The sequence below is a fragment of the Rhinoraja longicauda genome, chromosome 8, assembly GCF_053455715.1.
Source record: "Rhinoraja longicauda isolate Sanriku21f chromosome 8, sRhiLon1.1, whole genome shotgun sequence".
In the NCBI taxonomy this organism is placed as follows: Eukaryota; Metazoa; Chordata; class Chondrichthyes; order Rajiformes; family Arhynchobatidae; genus Rhinoraja; species Rhinoraja longicauda.
In genome coordinates, this window is record NC_135960.1 from 27301472 (window position 1) to 27321058 (window position 19587).

General features: G+C 38.5%; 1 protein-coding gene across 1 annotated transcript; it reads right to left on the bottom strand.

The window, feature by feature from the left end:
* Positions 1 to 1024: 1024 nt before the first annotated feature.
* en1a (engrailed homeobox 1a) lies at positions 1025 to 4597 on the bottom strand. The gene is made up of 2 exons (XM_078404421.1): positions 4093 to 4597; positions 1025 to 1446 (listed from the first exon to the last, which is right to left on the bottom strand). Exons 1-2 carry the CDS (start codon positions 4595 to 4597, stop codon positions 1127 to 1129), a joined length of 825 nt encoding a protein of 274 aa, XP_078260547.1. The 3' UTR covers positions 1025 to 1126.
* Positions 4598 to 19587: the final 14990 nt, after the last annotated feature.

A 19587-nucleotide genomic window follows, 5' to 3' on the forward strand; every position in this document is an offset into this window, starting at 1 on the left:
ATATTACATTTAGCATATTAGGCATATGTGATACAGAATGTTTACTAATATCTAATGTTCTGTGTAGAAGAAAATACGTAGGATTTTTATTTATGGGAAGCAAACTGCTAAATTTCTTTCATTAATTGTTCACCATTTTGCTCCAATAATTCGAAAGCAATTAATGTGTAAGGTCTGCCCTAAAATGCAAAAAAAAATTGAATTTCTCTTTTATATGTTCTAAACGAAGTCTTGAAAAAAGTTCTCCAAACTCTGCCTTCGGGGTAATGTACCTAGAACCGCTTCCCCCAAATCACACCATGGCGATACTCTATGTACATGAAACCTGTACAAACCAAAAACACCCAAATGTCGGTGACAAACTGTTCAAACAAGATTTTCTTTCTGCAGTTATGTCCAACGGCGCTTCGCGGGTTTAAATTATGCCAAGGCTATTTTAAGGAAGTGACAAAACAATTTGGAGCTAGAAGTGATGCATTGTGCTCACAAGCTTCACACTTCTGGGGAATTAAATGCTTAAAATGCCAGCTGCTTTGCGTTACACGGAGTAACGTTCTCTCCTTTTAACAGCGAGCAGGGTTTTGCTCGTCACGAAAACCAAGAATTCTAGCTGCTGCGTTTAATTTTTGTCGCTATCTTTAATTATCACAGCTATCTTTTACTTTCCAGGATGCATCCTTTTGAAGTAAAAAGAAAACGGAGCTCGGAAAGAACAGTACGATACCAAGCCATTAGTCAGAATGTGCTCCAAGCACAGTCTACATTTTATTTGATGCTACATCATTTCTCAACATAGTAAAATCTTTGGCATGTAGCGATTCATTACGTAGTCAGTTTATATTTCTGAATAAGTTCAGAAAAGACCGGGTTCACATAAAATCTCTAGACCTGACATTGACTAAAACAATTAGCGACAACATTGAAAACGGAAATGATAAAATCTCGGTCAAGCAGTGATCTCTAGACATCTCCTTACCTGAAATTAAATATATACAAGGTCATAATGTGTTTGGTTATATATAATTTTAAAATGCTTGTATTATAATTCAGTCCATATAGATACACGCAGATCTAATTTAAATAGCACCTGTCACAGTCCTTTATTTCAACAGCATAAAACGGAACATCAGTCACTCTCCTCCTTTCCGTCTTGAATTGTTGTGGTGGAATGATTATAAAGTCCCTGGGCCATTAGATGAAGAGCCAAGCCATTCTTCAGGCCAGTGGCTTTCTTGATCTTGGCCCTCTTGTTCTGGAACCAGATTTTGATCTGGGATTCGTTCAGATTTAGTTCCTGTGCTAAAGTTTGCCGCCTCTGCTCGGTGATGTAGCGATTGGTCTGGAACTCTGCTTTGAGTCTTTGCAGCTGCTCGGCCGTGAACGCAGTCCGTGGCCGCTTGTCTTCTTTCTCACTCTTCTTCTTCTTCAATTTTCTAGTCCTGGGACCTGTGGCAAAGACAGCAAAGAAAAAAACATGCAGATGGTCACGCTTTCAAATTCATCCTTGAAACCAGACCGCGACAAAGCTTTCAGAGACCTGTGCAGTTAAATGTACAAAAACAAAGTGAACAGCCGCCCTTTAAATAGGCGGCCATATTTATAGTTTTAAAATTAACAAAATGGCGCAAAGTACATATCCCACCACATAACAATACTGCCACAGGGAAACAGCATTTTATTTTATATTTAAACGTGCACTGAAACCCGTGTAGCAGCGTTTGATTCTTTTTCACTGCAGGGATTGCAGGGTGTAATTTTATTTCGTTTGGGTCTTCCAGTATGTACAAGTTTCTTAACGTTATAAACGTTGGCACATTTTGTCTAACTAGCTGGCCAACGATTCCTAGATGTGAAACTGCATGCAAAGAAGCCCATAATGCCGCATTATTCAAGAGACCGCAAAAATACGTAGGTACAGCTTATGTTTTTTATTTCCGTAAAGGTAAAAAAATGTAAAATTCAAACCCTCGATCATGGACGGAATCCCCTCTCTCTTCATTTTCATCCTTGAGCAGAAATTGGACCTTTTTTTTATCCAGTTGATATCAAATACTTCTGGAAACATATGGCCTACAGTGGACAACAGCGAGCTGTTAGCTCTTCTAACGAGCCCACACCCACACATGTAAATTGTACCCGTTTTTTAAAGAACAGTAAGTATAAATCGTGGATTACACTGTGCTTGGTTTGGGACCAAAGGAGAGAGTCCCACTTTTAAGCTGCTGCTACTGCTCTTTCCATTCCAAGTTCGAGGTGCGTTGTCGACAATCTGTCATCCTTTTAAAATTGTGCAAGATTTTTAACTTTTTTAAAAATCCTGTAAATTTAGACTTCAGACTGAGCTTTGCCAAACTCAAGAGAAAAAAAAAGAAAGTAGCATGCGATATAATACCGATCTTGGCATTAATTTTACAGAAAATATCACGGTGCCTTCGTAAAATGGGAAATCTGTTGTTTCGTTTGTGATCATTTCCTTCTAGATCCGGATAAAGCAAATGACACTGGCATCGCAGATTAACAACAACATTTATCTCACAGCTTCCTGTCAAGACCTGTTCTATATTACACAGACTACTGATGTAAGATAATACTAATCAGCGGTGTGTGCAAAGGATAAAGCCAAAGCACAGGATATAAATACTGTAGGAGCTACCCTACTTTCTCCTCAACGTTGTGACTACATTTGACCGGTAGTTAAAATTCCCCTTGTCAGTATTTAAGGCCACTGTAAATTAACTTTTTTTTAAAGAATACCACAGATATCGCAGCCATTGAAAACCGAGCCTAAACAATGTTGGTAAATGTTAATAAAATCAGCTTACTACTTGATTGAAAAGCTAAAAAAGTGACGTTTCGCTAAATGTTTAGCCTGACAGCTCAATCAATCAATCAGCTAGTCAATCAAACTGGCTTTTCTTAGTTTGTGGAGCTCGGCGCCATGATTAGCTCAAACTACACTGCATGGACGCAGAAGTTTGCAGAATCGCTTTCACTAAGAGGACATTTCTCTCCGTCCTCTGTAAATCGCGAGCGCAACCATCCCGCCAGGCCGCCGCACACAGGGGCCAATGCATAAATCATCTGGTTAGATCTTTAGCAAACCTACACGCGAAAGCAGACACCAAATACTTCCTTAATCGATGCTTTCCGATTCCCAAGTTTCAGAGGAAGGATGTCTCGGTTGTGCTATTTATATAGTGAGGTGCTTGCTTTCTGCTTTTGATTTTACACTGTTTGAAATGTGTCAATCTGCAATTTCTGGGTAAAATCACTATGTTTCTTTCACACAGAGAACCCCGATCAGACCAATTACGAGATATATTCATTAATAAATGAGCTAAAAAATTATGTTAAATCAGCATAAATGACAAAGTCAATTTGCCTTTTCTTTTCTGGGTCCCAATGCCATCAAAATAACAATGAACTGACTCTGATTTTGCCATCAAATTAAGCCAGGAATTGATAGGTAAATACATTTCTGGAGCGGATCATTAAATAAAATCAAAACATTTACTGAATTATAGTTGATTTTGAACCTGCTACGGTGCAGAACTCAATTAATCCAAACCGCTATCTGTTCGAACATTTATACGCTCGAGTAATAAGCGCTGTAGTTTGTAAAAATGCCACAACTGTTTAAATGTCGATCCTTTAGTTCTATCGGTAAGAACGCGCCTAAACTGCACCGAACGCAGTCCTGTGTACCCTCAGTCCCCGGCCTGCAAAGATTCAACACCGAGGCCCAAAACTTCAAGCCTTGCCCCGTGTCGCTGTTCCACCGCTATATTTGTCAATTGTTCCGAGTACATAATTTCAACACTATTGATCTGAAATATCTAGAATTTTAATTTCTGATACAATATTCTCTATCGTGTTACGGTCGCCACGAGCCGACCCGCGTTCGCGTTCTTGCATTTTAAAAAAACCAAAACGTTAGATAAATGTCCTATAAGCTTGAAAACTACACTCAATGCTTTCAGGTACCATAGATTTAAAGTAGCCATTTGGCCTGTTATGGAGTTGCAAAAAAAGTTATTTTGTGTGTCGATTGTACGTTTTTTTGCCTGCGTTATAAGTATTATAATTTCTTACCAGAGGACGGTCTGTCTGAATACCTAGTGCAATAAACCCAGGCAGGCCACATTAGAGCCGCTGATGATGCCGATTTGTTTCCATCACTGTTGGATATAGGTTCTGCATTAGCCCCCACAATCATAAGCGCCGAGCCAGTGTTTTCTGCATACTTTGTCGAATTAGTTCCATTGCCTTCGTTTTGCTTTGGTTGAGACTGCTTGGATGGCTGCGAGGAACTGTCACTACAATCTGAATCCGGACTGAGACTTGATGCATTTGACGACCTTGTGAGCGGGTTAACGTTTTCTCTCCCAGATGTCTGCGCCCGATCTCTCTCCTTCTTGCACCCAAAGTCCGGCCTCAAGATATTATCAATAAAAAAGTTAGTGTTTCTGTGCGGCTGCTGCGCCGCTGGATGGGGCTGTATTTGGGGCGACTGGAAAGGAGGAGAGATAGAAACGCGATCCGCCTCGCTCGGCTCTCTACTCTCCACGCGGATGTTTTGATCTTTCTGCTCTTCCATATTTCGAGCTGTCAATTGCACCCACTTGATCCTTGCCCCACTTGATAGGCGACGTATCCAAGAGGACGGAAGCCAAACACCTTCCTCGATGTCTTTTGGCAGTCGGCTCTCCCTGACTTTTGAACGACAGCTGCTCTATGTACTTGGCATGGTGGGGGTCTCGGTGCATTCACCTCCACTTTTCATACTTACTGTGCCATGCAAAGCTGGCACTGCATTGATCTTTGTTTGGAGTCCGTGGCGATTCTCTGACAGTGCGAGCTTTGCAAACTCCTAAATCGCTGCCTCTCAGACACTTTTCCCAGCCACCGGAAGCACGTGAATGGCAGGGCACGTGCTTTCCACCAATCAGCGAGCCGAGCGTCAAGCCCCCGGGGTGGACCCCTAGTAACAGCGGCCGGGCTGGCCAATGGCAAGCGCAGCTTCCCCCAAATAAATAAAACGAGATGAAACGTAATCAGGGGTTCACCGCTGGGTCTTGCAGACCCATCGCCTAGACTCTTTGCAATAAGCAAACATGCAAAAACGATTATCCCAAAATTGCACTCCAATTTTACCTAAACTTTCTGAGAAACTCCTAAAGATCTGTCACTGCATTTTGAAAGAAAGTTTCTCAAGAAAGCTCGATCTGTTCGTAGGTTTCAATAACTGGATTTGTGTCAGTGCATTAACTTGTGTTGCAGAACAGACGCAGCTATCTTTGTTTTTATTTTTGTTTTAACAGTGAGTACAAAATTTGCTGTGACCTTCATCGCGGAAAAAAAACCTGTCAGATTCAATTCGTGGATACAATATAATTCAAGATTAACATCATGCTTCCGTTAATGATGTGACGACCGTCGTATTATGAAACGACAGGTCTATAGCTCTATATGTTGACCAATGTAGTTGCGACGTACAAGGTAAAGTTAATTGAACTTTACTTTCACAGATGATGAAACTTTCCACCTGGTCGTTATAAATCCAGCCCTCCAGTTTTCGTATTGGCGAAGGTATCACTGCGCTCTGTTGCACTGGTAGCTTAAGTCAAATAGGGTTCTGTTAAGTTTTCGACTTTACCTGTAAACTACAAGTGAGGTGTCCCTCATCGAAAATTTGTCATGGAATTGTGAGTAAAATCTATCTTCGACTTGTCGTAAAAATGTACGTTGCCTATTTTATGGATGTCGAAGTGGAAATAGCAAATTCACACACGATAGCTATGAAACAAAACTAAGTAAACATCGTCCGCGAAAAGGATGCCATTTTATGGTAACAGGGGATGCACTCTGAAACGCATTAATATTCCCAAACTTGCAGTTATGGCACAACTACACATTTTTTTTCCCACAAAAGAATATATTGTTAATAGATACAGTCAGTTTTCCCATAAAAATATATATTGATACTGTCTTTATGTAGAAATTTAGGTTCACTCGAACCTGTACTAAAGTTAAGTCTGATATTATAAAAGTAAACAAGACTCTTCAATCTAATTTCATAAATATTAAACTTCAAAACTATGCTTCATACATATTAAAACGTGTTTGTTCTGGGTCGACGAAATACCTGTACCTAAATAATGATCTCCTCCTTGTCTTACCACAATAATCTCAGCGTCATAGTATTGCCGTGTATTTCTAAATGCTTTAAAATAAGTTAGGAAAGAGTGATCCAAATTAAAACAAAACGTGTTTGCCATTGAACATGGCAGCAATTATCTGCCATTAACATTGTGCAAGTTTTGTGACATTAAGGGTGATAACAGTCTTTAAATGACAGCTTGTAACCCCAATTGCAACAGATACTTGTTACAAAAGACAGCAAAAAAAGCGAATGTATTCTTCCATTACATTTTTTTGTGAAATAAAAACATCCAGTTTCACATTGCAGCAATCATTTTTTGCACAAAGCTATAAATGAAATCGTTTGAACATTCAGATGAAATAATTATGAAACAATGACAAATTAAGCAAACCGTGCCGCAGGTATTCTTTCGTTTGAATGAATCCATTTGTTACTTACACGACCCAAGAAGTTTAAAGAAAAAAAATCCCAAATGCCAGTGAATCTAAATAATATTTAGAAAAAGGTAAGCGGCAAAATATTCATTACTGCCTCTTCAAATTTTCTTTTTTTCTCGAAGAAGTTTGGGTACCAAATAACCACCGTAATCGTGCATTATACTTTTTTAAAAAGTAGAAAATAAGAAAACTGGTGTTTCGAAGTAGGCGAACAATAAACAACAATTAAATATGGTGCCGCTTACACAAAAAAAAAGAAGCTTCCTTTGGAACCAAAGGTTTATTTATATTTAAGTAAGCAAAATTGAAATCTTTATCCCAAAAGCGAGCCTGGGTACTTAATTAAATTCTAATTACGACACTATCAATATCCCATTTAGCCACGTAGCTATTGTTGGATTCAGCCCTTTTCATGCAGTAAATGGAGTATCGGTGGCTTATCTCGACTGCAAGAGACGCCTTGAGAAGCGCTGCAAAAGATAATTTATAGGTTTTAATTACTCTTCATTCCGCCTGATCAGCTTGGCGTTCATCACATGTGAGTGAATAAAATCTGGTCAAAAGCACTGTCAGTATTCCCTGGCAAGACGCTTAATCAAAGTAAGCAGGGCGATATTACACGCTGAGAGATCCTAAACGTAATTTAGAAGCTGCTGATAAAGCTGGTTGAATAATGCCCCAGCCTTTTGAGACACCATTTACAGAAATGACTTTATTGACGGCTTAACGTCGGTAATTCATTTTACCTTTCATGTATTGGAGCTTTGATTTGTTACAGTAATGGGATGATAAATGCACTGGTGGCGTATAGCTTTTATTATTGAATATAATGCGCACACCCATTTCAAATCCTATATATACACCTTAGCACTAAGGAAGCTGCAAAACGAGCAGATGAAATTTATACACAGGGGCGCCTAAGAAGGAAAACGTTTTAGTTGTGTATCATAACATAAAGACTCAGAGATTTGTCAGTTGGTTTACTCCTAAATATGAAAAATACAAAATGTAAATTATAGGTTCCAAGTGAGTGCGTTCGACTGTCTGTGTGACAAAGTAGAACATACTTTGTAATAAAAACTATAGATTATGCAAGACACGTAAAGTAAATCACTATTAAAATCAGTAATTCTAAAAAGTGCAAACATTTTCATCAATTTTCTGATTCGCCTTCTCGCCAGTGCTTTCTTCTTATTAACCAGTCTGCTGTGACATCGAAATATATAACTTCTCTGTCCAACATATCTAAAGGTCGTGATCAAATCACTTTCGGCTACTCCTTGAAGGACGTAAATGAGTTGTTCCCATACAATGGATTTCATCGCTCCTACAGCGAATCGGTGACCAAGGGTTTTGTTTGAATTGAATGCGAATAGATTTCTTCCACAAATGCACCATTCTAATTAGGAGCTGTAAGGTCAAGCTGTACACATTCTATGTCCCGAACGCTAGGCATCGGAAATGTGTGGGGCAGCAAGTCATTACCTGCCGATCCTTTCATTGTACTAATTCAGCTTGGATCAAATGATTTGGTACCAATTTGTAAAGGAACCTTGCAGACCCCATTAGTTTAGGAAAGTGTAATAAACGTGTTCATGCAATCTAATTACATAGCACGTTTGAGGAAATAGAATTCCCATTTATTGGACAATCTTGATGCGATTAGATGCAGCACTGGAATTATTTACTCAAATGTTGCGATATATTTGCGCACATTAAATATATTAGAAATGCAGTAATCAAGTCGCCATTTTTGCTTTCGGATTTGCAAAGAAGTATCTTTGCAATGATTTAATTTCATTACAGTGATTTTGTTTTAAAGACTTTGATCAAGGTTTGAAAATCGGCATGTGGAATGATTTTAATAAAACGATTTCAATTTCAGTCCACAGATGCGTTCAAGCCTTTATTTAGTCTAGAAACAAGCAGCCTGGCTGTAAATATGTTTGGAAGTACAGTCATCAGTGTAAGCCGGGCAGCTTTAACGGAGGGTCCACGCTGATCAGTTTGAAATTCCCAGTGTCACGTGCCACGGTTTGTGACCGTGTTGCTCGCGGTCCCTTGCCTTCACTTCTGAATAAAATCTGCAGCCAGCGAATCGTTTAACGCTCAGCTGCATCTCCAAGCACACACAGACGGGCATCAAGGCCCGGCAAACCAAATACCTGACATACAAACTTACGCAGGCACCAGGTTTTCAGTGAATTATATACTCCCACGGAAAATGCGCTGTTTCGGGTTACATAGAGACATGGAAAATAGGTGCAGGAGTAGGCCATTCGGCCCTTCGAGCCAGCACCGCCATTCAATATGACCATGGCTGATCAGTGAAAATCAGTACCCAGTTCCTGCTCCCCACCCCCACACCACCCCCATATCCCTTAATTCCGTTAGCCCTAAGAACTATATCTAACTCTATCTTGAATACAAGTTAAAAGTTAGTAAGTAATGCTGTGGCTTTAGACCTGTTTTTATCTAACAGGCCTATTTCAAGTTTGAATATCTGCTGCATCATTACATTGATGTATAATCATGACAGGAAAATAGGCATACAGCATAGTCCACAAGATAAATTAAATACTTCCACCCCCCCCCATCCCCCTCCCCCCCAAAGCGCCAAATTACCAAATTTCCCGAAGCGTTTATTCGCGTAACCTGGCATCAATCCGCGCATCAACTACATCAACTACAACGCCCAGATTGCCACAGTCGCTTTGTTTTGATGCTGCTATATACCCTTACTGAATCCATGCCAAATGTCTGTTCGCTTTCTTAAATCAAACCCATAAGTATGTCAAATGCTTAGAAATAGTTCTGTTATGATGGTGCCTATTTATTTAATTGTGTTTGAACCGAACTCTAAACGAGTAAAGCATTTGCATTTTGCTTTGCTAGTTCCAATTTTATCCATTAATCGTTCCTGCGACGCATGCTTTAGAAGGTTTTGCAATTGTTTCGTTATCACAGCTGTAACCAAAATTACCAGGCAAGTCAAAAGGCAAATGAACGAGAGTAACATTTATGATCTACAATGCATAGCATTTAAGAGTGCTAAAACGATATTCCCGACAAACTAGTATACTCCCTTCCAATGCCACCTGATCTAAAAAGTTTTGTAAACTGGTGCAAATATATTACTTTTAGAAACAAAAGGCCATTGGTGTTGAATGAAACAGTCTACGACCGAGCGGATTTTTTCATGATGTAATTCTGCTGCGGCCCAGTGGTAGCTCAAGGAATTAATCATCCCAGTTATTGGTACATGAAAAAAAAACCGTAAATAGCTGTAGGTCACCATTCTCACTTTCTCTTGGTGTAACAAACAATGCACGCGACCCATGTACAGGACGGGGATTGCGCCTGCGAGGTAAGTGCATTAATCAAGCGAAATAACCAGCTCGGTGTAAACGAGGAACAAAAAAGTGTCAGACGGAGATCCAATTTGCTACATACTATAATTTACAATCGGAAAGTATTTCATTCAGTTTTTTCAAACTTTGATGTTTAATAATAGGGCTTTTTATCAAAACATCTTCGCTGTGTATTTAGCGAGGCACGCGGAATTCCGAATGCAGGCTAAGAAAGGGCATTATTTACCTTACTTCACCTGAGGCAGATTGTCACAATACATTTCATTCAGTGAAAAGGGACAGATTTATGTGAACGGAATAGAAATATTGCACGGAACCTCGAAAACGTTTCTCAATTTTCAAAAATTGTTCTTGTGAAATTGTAATTGCAATGTATGATTTAGTTTAATGCTGACTTTGCATGTTTCTCATTTTAGTGGAGGAAATCAGCCACTTAAGTTTGGCGTCGTTTAATAATAACAATAAAACTAAAATATAAGTGATGCATTATTTTCTATAACAATTTCAACTATGTGCCAACTAGGATGCCGAAACAAAATGTGTATTTTTGATTTAGGTGAAACAAGTCCTGTGGCTTGAAGACCGGATGCGCCACCTAGCGCATTTGTTCTGGTCTGCAACATAATTCTGGCAGTACAAACCAATGATCCATTCAAATGCCTGCACAATTATGATATATGTACGTGGATTGAATAATTATTCCAATCTTGCGGTTATAACTCGTTTCACTTGTTTTCCACTTTGAGTACGGACGCATTGGGGCAGGATCTGTCCACATATCTATGGTCTAACTCACTACAACATTTAAACAAACAATTAAAAAACAAAGCCATCCTGATTTAATTATAAATTAAATTATAAATTAAATCAAATCATCTGTCAACGCTGTTAGCATGAGAGACATTTTGTTTATTTAGATGTGTAGCAGCGAGGTAAAAGTCAATGATGTTCTGAGAAAATATACTGTAAAAGACTCAGTTCACTAATGCGCAGGGGTACTGATTGAGAATGATCAGCCATGATCACATTGAATGGCGGTGCTGGCTCGAAGGGCCGAATGGCCTACTCCTGCACCTATTGTCTATTGTCTTTATGGGAAGCTTTTGGTGTAAAAAGGAGAACAATTCTCAACACAACAAACCCCACTGTTTCAACGGTTCTGAAATTTTTACTCGAGAGTTTTGCAAACAATTCCTGAGCTCTTCGAAACTTTCGAAAGTGATTGTGGTAACAACTTGTTTAAAACAATTAAAAGTTGCAAAGAATGTAAATAAGTTTTGGCAGAATAAGGCATTTACATTTCATCTACATTTGCCCACAAATAAAATAATATCAATTTCGTGGCGGATTATCAACAGGCGATTTTTATTTTTAATTGCAATTTGTAGTCAATTGTATCGATTTGAAATAATTTAGTGGTTCTCCCACGTATGGAGTTAATTACAAAAGACGTGGAGCTAATTACAAAAAATGCATACAAAATTTCAATGTCTTCGTTGATGTACGGAAGTGAATTCGTTTTAACCAGCATATATCAGTCAACAAATATATTTTGATCCTTAAAACATTCTAGAGAATTAAATAAATAACTTTCTTAGCAACAGAGCAGAATGTTTATTAGGCATATCTTTAACTGTAGAAGAGCGCAGTTAGTCATATGCCATCTGATATTTAAGCTACATTTTATGGGGGCAATTTATATACATTTGCAATCAAAGTAAATGTTGCCATCAAGATATTGAACAGATATCTTAAACCACGGTAATGTACATGAATCAGCAACAATCACGGATAAAGTATTAATGTAGTACCACAACTAAACCCTAAGGGGCGCGCATTGTGCTTGAACGATGCGTTTCACGAGGACAAACCCAGCTGCCTGCGGTGGATGAAGTAATGAACATACACAATCGAACTTTCTTTTTTTTGATATTCACAACTTTTAATATGTTCTAACTGTAGGTACACGAATTAAGCAGGTGAAAATTCTCTTCCGTTATTGTAATTATTTATTTAACTTCTCATCTTCTCCAGTCTCAAGTATAAGATCTCCGTGATAATTTGGTTGAACCATTCCACTTGTACAAATCTGCATCATTTTTTAAATGTCGATGCATAGTGTCTTCACTACTTGCGCACGGGTCCATTTGACACATTTTTATTTAATTATTTAGACTTAATAATAGTTTAAAGGAACGGAACAGAATGTATGTGAATGTTGGAGAAGGTAGGACAATATTTGAAGAGCTGTATTAAATCGAGACCTCTCAAAGATTAACCATCGAATATTTTTTTGTGGATTTTGCAATCTGTTCTTCATACCTCCTCCCCTCCCCACCCCACTCCCCTCGTTCTCCGCGCCTTCACCATCACCAAGAGCTAACTTATCATTGCCACGGTGGTAGCTCCACAGTTTACAGGAACGTTATACACGGCTTTGCTCGTGTTGGCTGGGGTGTCTGACTTTCTGATGCGATCTAAAAACTTCATTGTATTTATTTATATGCTACGCGATTAAGATCACGATTAATAGAGTTGTCCTCCAATGCTTAAAAAACACTGGAATGATAAGGCGCAGCATGTATGAAGTGTGAATCATTAAGCGATTCATTCGTGCACTGAATTCCGAAGTGTCTGGGTCGGTTTGCAGGAAATGTGGAAAGTGGAATAGGGTTTCCACCGTATGATACTGATATATTAGGTCATTCTTTTTCGGCTGTGAAAATGCAACAGGCAGCTTGATCTAGAATGTAAAAAAGTCGCTGTTTTATATTATTATTTTTATTGTTTAAAGGAGCTGACTGAAGTATTCCTTTCTGCGCAACGGAGACAGCGCTGGAGCCAGGACATCGACTCACCAAAGGCAATCGGATTCAAAATACTATCTGCAGATTTAGGGTATTTTATGCACTGCGAACCGCTATAAGTTTCGAATGAGTTGTGATGCATTTGGCGCAACAACTACATTGAAATACAAAACCAGGTCTTGTTTATCAAATTAATACTTAACACGGTCAAGATGTAGATAATATTTATTTCCAACATGTCGGCCTTTCCTCATAAATTATAAATATCTAAATACACCTTATTGTTCCAGAGATATTTCCGATTCTTTTTGGTGGGCACGGATACATCCTACTGCAGAAACGTCAATCAACATATCAACACCTTATCTAATCTAATATTCTTGTGTCAACTCATTAAACTAGAAGATCAGTAATATCAACTAGAATATCAATTATAATATTAGTAACGTGAAGTCTTTGGAAATTAATTAAAGTAACTAATGAAATCTTTAGGATTTAGGAAACTTTTTTGGATGAACCGTGAATTGGTGTTGGATTACTTCCAGAATGCTTCGGATTTGCAGTTTTTGCCGAAGTTACTATTGATCCCCGTTCAGGGACGGAGTAAAATGTCATGTGATGATTCTTTGTTGAATGCGCTCCAGTTTGTCCAATCTTTTAAAAAAAGTACCAAATAGTCTGATTAATTGCGAGTATAATTCGATTAAGTACTTGCCGGATACAATACTCCATTGATAAAATAGTGTTAACCATATGTGCTACCCACAAGTGCCTCCCGGGTCTAGATCAGTCATCTAAAAAAGCATGGAGTAATTTTAAAATTATGGCACTGCTTACCAGTGAAGATTATCCAGGGCATTTTGTAGTCACTTCTGTTGATCTCTTTTCAAAGATATAACTGGCTTTGAAATTCCTAAAATAACGTCTGTATTCTGTCTCCAGCTTCTTCCCCAATCGTATGATTCTAGTCCACAATCCTCTCAAAATATGGTTTGTATTTTCAAGACTCTTCTGATCTCCATAGGATGTCATTCTTCTTTTAAAAAATGAAATCATGCATGCTTATATAAAATATAATTAGTGTTCATATCAAGAGCAGTTTAAAAAAGACCAATTTCTGAGATGTAATTTGCTGGTTGTTTAATTACAGCATATGCCCACTGTTCTCTGTGTGTCAGCAGCAAGGGTTTCTTTACCAATGCCCCTGGTGCCCACAAGACTCCTTACTTGGATGCTTCATTTTCCATATATCTCCCTGCATCAACCAGAAATATTGCACCAGATACCACATAAATGCTGACAACAATCAGCTTTCCCTCCAACTAACACTTCTCCAGACATTCCATATTCTATACCATTTTAATTGACATTGAGATCTGGGTGACCAGAAATATCCCTCAACCTTGCATTGGGTGGAGGGGGGGGGGGGGGGGGGGGGGACTACGACAACGACACTAAGGCATCATCATTATTAGAAACTTTGTACCCTAATCTTATTTCTCTCCATCGCACATGTCTGAATCCAAACATGCTGCAGTCTATCACTAAAACCACTTGCTTCCATGCCAGCAACATCCCTGCATTAGCTCATCTCCTGCCTATGCTACCTGGAGACTTGATGCTTCCAATACACTCTTGGCCTCTTGATTTACTCATCATAAACCTTAACTAATAACCTGCTCCAAACCCCCCTCACCGATCATTTTCTGGCTACAATGGCTCCTGAGTAAACAATTTCTGATTAATATCTTTTGATGTGCATTGAAAACAACCTTTTTTAAAAGAAGGTATCACAAAATGCTGGAGTAACTCAGCAGGATATGCACCTATGAAATGACTTGGTTATTTTGTGTGTCAGAAATGTTACATAAATAGAAAATGTGCTTTTGTTTGCTCAACTGTCTTTCCACTTATTTAAGATCTATTTCAGAAATTTAAGAAGTTAAGCTGAATGTTTGCCTGCTCTACCAGGAGTTGTGTAAGATTTCATAGTAATATTTGAAGAAATACAAGGAGCAATCTTGTCTAAAATCCACCCTTTTGACTATGTCCCCAGTACCTCAAATGTCCTTACTGGTTGCAAGGTCTGACCATGAACAAACTGACGTTCACAACATTTTTCCTGGAAATACTGATTCGATTTCAAAGAAACTTTGACTGGTAAATACATTCAGAGTCACTAATGCCAGGCAAGGTGTTGCTTCAACTCTGGTTCTTCTATGTGCAGGTTCTTCTTTGGTATTTCTGTTTGTAACTGAAAAAAAGCTAATTCTTGCATATCTTCAAATTCATAATTTAGTTCTCAAAATAGCAATGTCAGTATAAATGCTGAAAAAAAATCAGCTTTGTGAGATTTACTAATGGCAAGTAAGAAAACTAATTTGTTGATGGGAATTTTTAATATAGATGGTGAACAATAATTTTTAACATAGATGGTGAACAACTCCAAAATGTACAAATAAGATGGCAATCAAGGAAATGTATATTTCAAAGAATGAACTCTGGTCAGAAAATCTGGAAGTGGTGAAAAAATATCTGAAATTAAAGTGCATCAAAACAATGGAACTGCTTCAATCCAATTAGATAATAGGGAGTGCAAGTAGTTTGACAAACTAAAGAATTCTACAAAAGTGAACAATTGACATTTCGGCATGTTGGCACAGAGAGAATGATAGCAAACATAAAGCCAATAGGAAAATAGAGATCTAATACAGAAACAAAATTTGACCTTATTGCATTTCAACTATTCTGAGAATTAAAATCCAAGTTATGAAATGGGCTATGAATTCTAGGTGACTACAGGGATTCCTCCAGATCTATAAAATGATCAAATTTCCATTGCTTAGCTTTTGACTTCTATATTTTCTACATTCATTCCAATACCTGTATATTAATTCTATTTGCGCATTTTTGCCCAGATTTTTTGGTTGTAATGGTTTTTTAATGGTTGGCTTTTCATGTCATTACAACAACATTACATACATTACAGCAATGCCCGGACTTTACATTTGCAAAGATAAGTATAACAATCCAGGCTCTGCACTCAGCTTTAGTTTCTCCCTTCACAGGGTGTGCTTTTGAAGTGCTTGCAGATGGAAATGTTTTTTGAGATTACTGAATCTGCAAAACCACATTTTATTTTTGGTGTAAACATCTTTGAAAAAGTTACGTTTTGTTGATTCAAGATTAAACATTTTTAGTTCATAAATCCATAATTACTACCCATTATTGCTCTGGCAATGAAAAGCTATATATGGTCCAGTGCTGTCCAAATAAATAGCTTAAAATGAATTATTTTATAAACATAATTTTAAAGTTTGTTTATGATATTTCAACTGCTAGTATAATTTGTTGGTATCCCTCCTTATTATTGTTTATTTTTTAATTTAAATATTTGAGTAGATGTTTAAACAATGTGGCTTTTTAATTATTTGTTTGTTTTATGAGGGAGTTTAAAATGTGATTGACTGTTTAACTGGTTTGATGATGTCACTGTTGTTGGAAGTCAGAGCTTCCTTGTAGTTTAATACAGAATGACATTAATATTGGGAAATTATAAATCCATTTTAGAAAATACTAGATTGGTGGGATACTCGCCTTGAGCTTGATGGCAAGCAAATTAATTTCTCAACTGCAGATAGCTCTCCATTCATTCATAGAAACCATTTCTTGCATCAATGTATTAATTCTTAGACGTGGAGTTAAATCCAAGGTTACTCCTGTCTTTAATACACGTCATTGACTTGTCAGTGCAGAGCACAATTTTGAAATTTGCAGACAATGGAAAACTTGGAAGTGTATTAAAATATGAAAATCGTGGTAATGGCATTTGGAAAGACTGACCATATGGCAGCCAAAATCATTGCATTAAAATGTGTGATGCTGTTAAGATAAGAAGAATAAGTAGAGCCAATACTTGCTGAATAATTCAAGTTTGGTGAAAATGCATGTGTTTGTGCACATCAATTTGGAGGATGTTATTAAAGCAGTTAAAATAACTCATGGTATTCTGGCCTTTGTTATAAAGTACATAAGCCAGGAGGTTATGACAAAGCGATAAAATAGTACTGCAGCATTAGTTTATATACATAGCATCTTGGCCTGGTGGAGGATGCTGACAATGCTTTGATTATTCTTTCAGTGAATTCAGATGATTTTGGTGATACTTTTCCTAAGCCTTGAGTTGTATGCTATATAATGGGATACTATCACTACTGGGAGAGCCTTGAACAATGGGAGATAACCACAAGATAAAGGGCAAGTCCTTTAAAACAGAGGTACATCATTTTTCACGGAGGGTGGTGAATCTCTGGAATTATCTGCCCAACGAGGTGGTTGAAGCTGAAGCATTCAAAGTATGTAAAGTAAGATGGATCAGTATTTAATGGATCAAGGAAGAGAGGGATATCGATAAATAGCACACGAGAGAAATTGAAGCAATCAAAGATCAGCCATGATCGTGTTAAATGGTGGGGAAGACTTGATGAGCCTGAGGGTCAAGTCCAGCTCCTACTTCCTTGTGTTCTTGTGATGGAACATGTCTACCAAAGGGATATTGTTAATTAATGTAATGGAAAGAATTTGCACTTATATAAGTGTGAAATTTCTATAAAATCATAATTAGTGTTGCTGTATATTGTCGAGGTAGAACAATATAACAGCATTGGGAGCAAGTCTATCTAGTAGACCTGGTGCATTCTGCCATGCTTGAGATCTTGATCTTCAAATATCCTTTTCCACATTTGACCTAGAACTGTGCTAGGGTATTGAAGGGAGAAATAATCATCAACATCAATGCCCACCTTTGCAGAAAGTTAGCTTCTAATTTATGGGAAATGCTCCATCTTTTACAGGGTCTCACTGTGAACTTATGTTTTCAAGGCCAGCAGACCAGTGGTCCTCTATCTTTGGAATGTTGAATATAAGATTCCTCCTGTCATATTGAGGTCCCAAAGACATTTAATCAGCTGCATTGAACAGTCCATGTCAATCACGCATCTGATAGCAGCCTCATGAAATAGACATTTGTTATTGAGAGCCCCAAAACCTCACATTGAAAACACACAGAGCCCCTAGTAAGCAGCAGAAGGAGTGGGCCACCTCTTAAATTACTCAGCTGTCCACCCCTTCAGAAACCACCTGGCCCATTTATGGGGTTCCCACATTAGGCATGCAAAAAGAAAAAAACGGGAATAGAAGTAAGTCATCGTCCATCCAGAGGGCCAGAAGAAATTGAGATCAGAAATGCTGGAAATGCTCAGCAGATCAGACAGGGTCTATGGAGAGTGAAATGTTTCAAGTCTATGAATTTTCATCAGCAGCTGGGGTACTGTCTCCAATTTTGGGCACTGTACCTTTGGCAAAACGTGAAGGCTTTGGAGACGGTACAGAAACGATTCACCAGAATATTTCCATGGGTGAGGAATACAGTTATAGAGATTGGAGAAGGTGGAATTGTTCAAAAACAGGGCAAAGGATTGGGTTAGTGCATGGAGAATTGTTTCTGTCACCGAGAGAGGAGATAATCAAAAAACATACCTTTAAGATATTGAACCATGATGTGAAGGAAAATCTGACAATGCAAATTGTATAGGGACTTGATTGGGATAGAACTGCACAGAATGGGAATCATTGGAATATTCAGCACAGATTTAATGAATCAAATAACTTATTACCATGGATCCACATTCCCTTTTAACTAAATGTATGTACTTTCACAATATTTACGATGGTGTCCATGGAATTGTTTTAATTAATAACAGGTTTAAAAAGTGAACTAGTATTTATGCAGTGTTTTACATGATCTTTTAAAATAATTCTATTGATCTAGTCTTCAAAAACCTGCGGAGTAGAGAATTTTGGAGAATCGTTGCCTTTGCAAGCAGTGGCCAGATGAAATTTAATGTTATATATAAAATGCGAAGTTAGTTTAGGAAGAAGAATGAGAAAGGCAATATAAACTACACTGGTCACCCACATACTGCTAGCTCACAGAGTGCTTATTTGCAACAATGCCCTTGCTCCTCCAGTCCAAACAAATGCAGACACATAATTTTTTAAAAAATCACTCAGGCTGTATGCCTCTGTGTCAGGAAGCTGGCTACTGTGAACCTGGAACAAGTCCCTGTCCTTCACTGACTCTCCTTATGCCTGCAATCTAATCAGTCTAACGGTGAGTTTGGGCCATCGCAGGGGACTGACATTGGAGGTTTACATGAATTCCAACTGGAGGAAGTAAGAGAGACCATTGGAGCAGGGCAGGCGATCTTCACACCAATGGCCTGCACTCTCCTTTGCCCAACGGGGTGCACCTTTGAACCCAAATGTTGGTGCTGAGCAGCTATAATGTTTGCCCCAAGCTGTCCAAAAGCAGCCCTCATTGCAGCCTGTCCACAGAAAGTCTGAGGCACTTGATTGCTGGATTCACTCTGTTCCCAAAACCACAGCCCACAGCAGTGGAGAAGGCAGGCGTTCACATCGGTTTCCCGGCATGGCAGCTTTGTCATTATTGCGCCTCTATCTATATACTAAAACTCTCGTTTGTTTGTTTGTTTGTTCCTGAACTACAGCCAAAACACTACACGATAGAGCGACAATTTTAGGCCCACCTTACTCACCGTCGTCCCTTTGGTGCTAATGGGAGAAGTTTTGTTGAAATCGGTGTTATATTTTTAAAGTTATTCACATTTTAAAGTTTAAATCTATCTCCTAGGGAGGGTGGGACAGGGTGGAGGGAGGGGAAGGGGGGAGGGAGGGAGGGGGGGAGGAGGGAGGATAAGGGGGGTTGAGGGGGATGGAGTGGGGGATGG